The sequence below is a fragment of the Propithecus coquereli genome, unplaced genomic scaffold (genome assembly GCF_000956105.1).
Source record: "Propithecus coquereli isolate 6110/MARCELLA unplaced genomic scaffold, Pcoq_1.0 Scaffold113, whole genome shotgun sequence".
NCBI classification, from domain to species: Eukaryota; Metazoa; Chordata; class Mammalia; order Primates; family Indriidae; genus Propithecus; species Propithecus coquereli.
This window is the reverse complement of record NW_012135303.1, coordinates 3475746-3478351: the sequence shown is the minus strand read 5'-3', so window position 1 is coordinate 3478351 and position 2606 is coordinate 3475746. Positions and strand designations below refer to the sequence as shown.

General features: G+C 33.2%; 1 protein-coding gene across 1 annotated transcript in view; it reads right to left on the bottom strand.

Moving 5' to 3' along the window:
* The window catches only part of TMEM237 (transmembrane protein 237), a 29920-nt gene that overhangs the window by 24058 nt on the left and 3256 nt on the right, over positions 1-2606 (bottom strand). The window contains exons 3-4 of the mRNA XM_012655112.1: positions 1230-1350; positions 304-461 (exon numbers count right to left, since the gene is read on the bottom strand). Coding sequence (XP_012510566.1) covers positions 304-461; positions 1230-1350 — 279 coding nt within the window. The remainder of the gene's footprint in view (positions 1-303; positions 462-1229; positions 1351-2606) is intronic.

Sequence of the window (2606 nt, the reverse complement as noted above, 5' to 3'; positions counted from 1 at the left end):
GCTTATTTTTCATTAGAATCTTTCCATGAAATGAAAAATTGCCCCTAAAAGTTATTCTTAATGGTACAGAATATTTAATTAAATAGATACACCAAAATTTACTGAAATAATTCACCTCCTATTTTACATTTAGGTTGTTTCCAGTTTTTCACTCTCATGAATAATAGTGTGGTGATTAGCTTTGTGTATAAATGTTTGTCCATACTTTTGCTTATTTCCTTAATTCATATTTCCAGAAGTATAATTACCAGGTCAAAGGATATCCTTGTGCAATTTTTAAAGAGCTCATATTCCAATACTTACGGCTTTTTTCCACAAATACTTTGCCTACAGGATGGCTGACGCCAGTGGGTGCAGTGAATATAGACTGTTGTTCTGGAATAGTTTGCTCATCAGTAATTATGTCTTCATCTTCTATTCCTAGCTCATTGGCATACTGTAATTCTGCTGGCTTGGTTTTCCTGTAATAAGGGAATATATAAGAGAAATGGATGATTATTGAATTTTTACAGGCCCACATAAGGAACTACCTATAAATACAATGGAAAGAGTCCTGAATATAGTCAAGAAATTTGGTTTTTATTCAAATGTATCTGAGCAGCAGGTATGTGCAGCAAGTTGCCTATATTTCTGTGGGCCTCAGTTTTCTTATATGGAAAATGAAGTGACTAAACTAGATCTATAAGGTTCTTTCCAAATTTAAAATTATATGATTTTATATAGATACTATTTGTAGGGTCATTTTCAAATACAAACAATAGTGTTATATAAGTTTCACTGTACTTCTTTAAAGTATGTCATTCATTTTATCTTAATTTCCTATGCTAAAATAGACAGTTTTACCTATTGCTGAAATAATCATAATTTGAACATATTAACGTGAGAAAACAAATTATAATGGCCTATTTTATTATCTTTGGTTTTTAATATCCTTAATATCTAATTTTTTTGCTACTTATATAAAATCTTCTATCTGTCCTATTCTTTTTTTAGATATAACTAAGATTTCTTATTTAAGTACAATATTAACTTTTTTATTTTTTCAATGGTTCATTCTTTTAAAAGTTATCATTAGAGTAGTTAACCTAGTATTTTGTAAAACTACTTATCCTAGAGATATAAAGCTATGAGTATTCAATAAAACTTAATGAGAAGCTACTGTTTGGGAGCTTCAAATGAAGTATCAGAGTAACCCTGGAGAATAGTTAGAAGGATAAATAAACTCTTACTTTCTCTTTCTTCGAGGTTTTTGAATAACTGCCTCCTCAGCTGGCTCCACATCAATACCATTTTCATTTCGTAATAAAGATGGACTAGACACCTTCTTTTGGGTGAAAGACGTCTCCAATTCTGAAAATAAAATAAATTAAGTTTTCAAATGACTAAAACATAAAAAGTAATGTACCAGACTTTTGCAAGACAAGAGAACTTGAAGAATTTTAATTGGTGCCCATCTCTATTGGTATGAGGGAAAAAAAATTTTTAAAAAAGAATTTTAATTGGGCAAAATTTTTTTCACTACCTCACAAATTTTAAAAATTTTACACCTCTAAACTTTCAACATAAAATGTGCAATTACAATGCCAAACAATAAGAAAAAAATTAAGTAATCCAACACCCAGGGTGTGTTAAAGATCCCCAAGATTACCACCAGGTTCAGTGATTTGCTAGAAGGGCTCACAGGACTCAGAAATCATTACATTCACAGGTACGGTTTACTAGAGCAAATGGATATAAAGTAAAGTCAGGAAAAGCAAAAGCACATGGAACAAAATCCAAAGGAAACCAGGTACAAGCTTCCAAGAGAACTCTATCAGTGCAGTCAAAGAGGATGCACTAATCCTTCAGCAATGAGTTGGGACAACACATTACATATGTTCTACCAGGGAAGCTCATTAGAGACGCAGAGCCCAAGGTTTTCACTGGGGGCTAGAGTCACATAGGGTTAGCACATAACAAAATTCCAGATTCCCAGAAGAGAAGCAGATGTCCAGCAAAAATCATATTGCAAGTTGCAAATGCACCGTGAGCCACTTCATAACTTAGGGAAAGTTTTATAACAGTATAGGGAGCTGCTTACCATCAAGTTCCCAGACACCGGTCAGTGCCAATCTTGTAAGCAGGCCTTTCTAAGGATAACAATCTCAGGCCTGCTATGTTAACTCTTTTCTGAACTCAGGGCAGATATTAAGTTTAAATACGTCAATGGAGCCTTCTAACCCACTAGCAACTCTTCCTAACCTGGAAATACTGGCTCCCCAGAATGCCCTCGAACCTCTAGAATTCTATTTTAATAAAATATTTACAGCCTTGCCTGGAAATATAATGCAACCAGTAAAGCCTACCATGGTCACCCTGAACAAAATAAAACTCAAACGAAATTTTAAAATCCAGAAATTTAGAAAGCTGAAATTGCAAGGCTTGGTGTATTATGAAAAGGCAGTGACAGACAGGTCCTTTTTGGTCCAAAACTTAGTTGGGTGCTGAATTTTCTAAAAAAAGGTCAAGTCATTTCTGTAAAGACATTTTTCACAAATTATAAAAGGTATTGGTATCCATCTTGATTTTAAAATTTGTACCCTAACTAAATTACTAAAAGGGTAGTC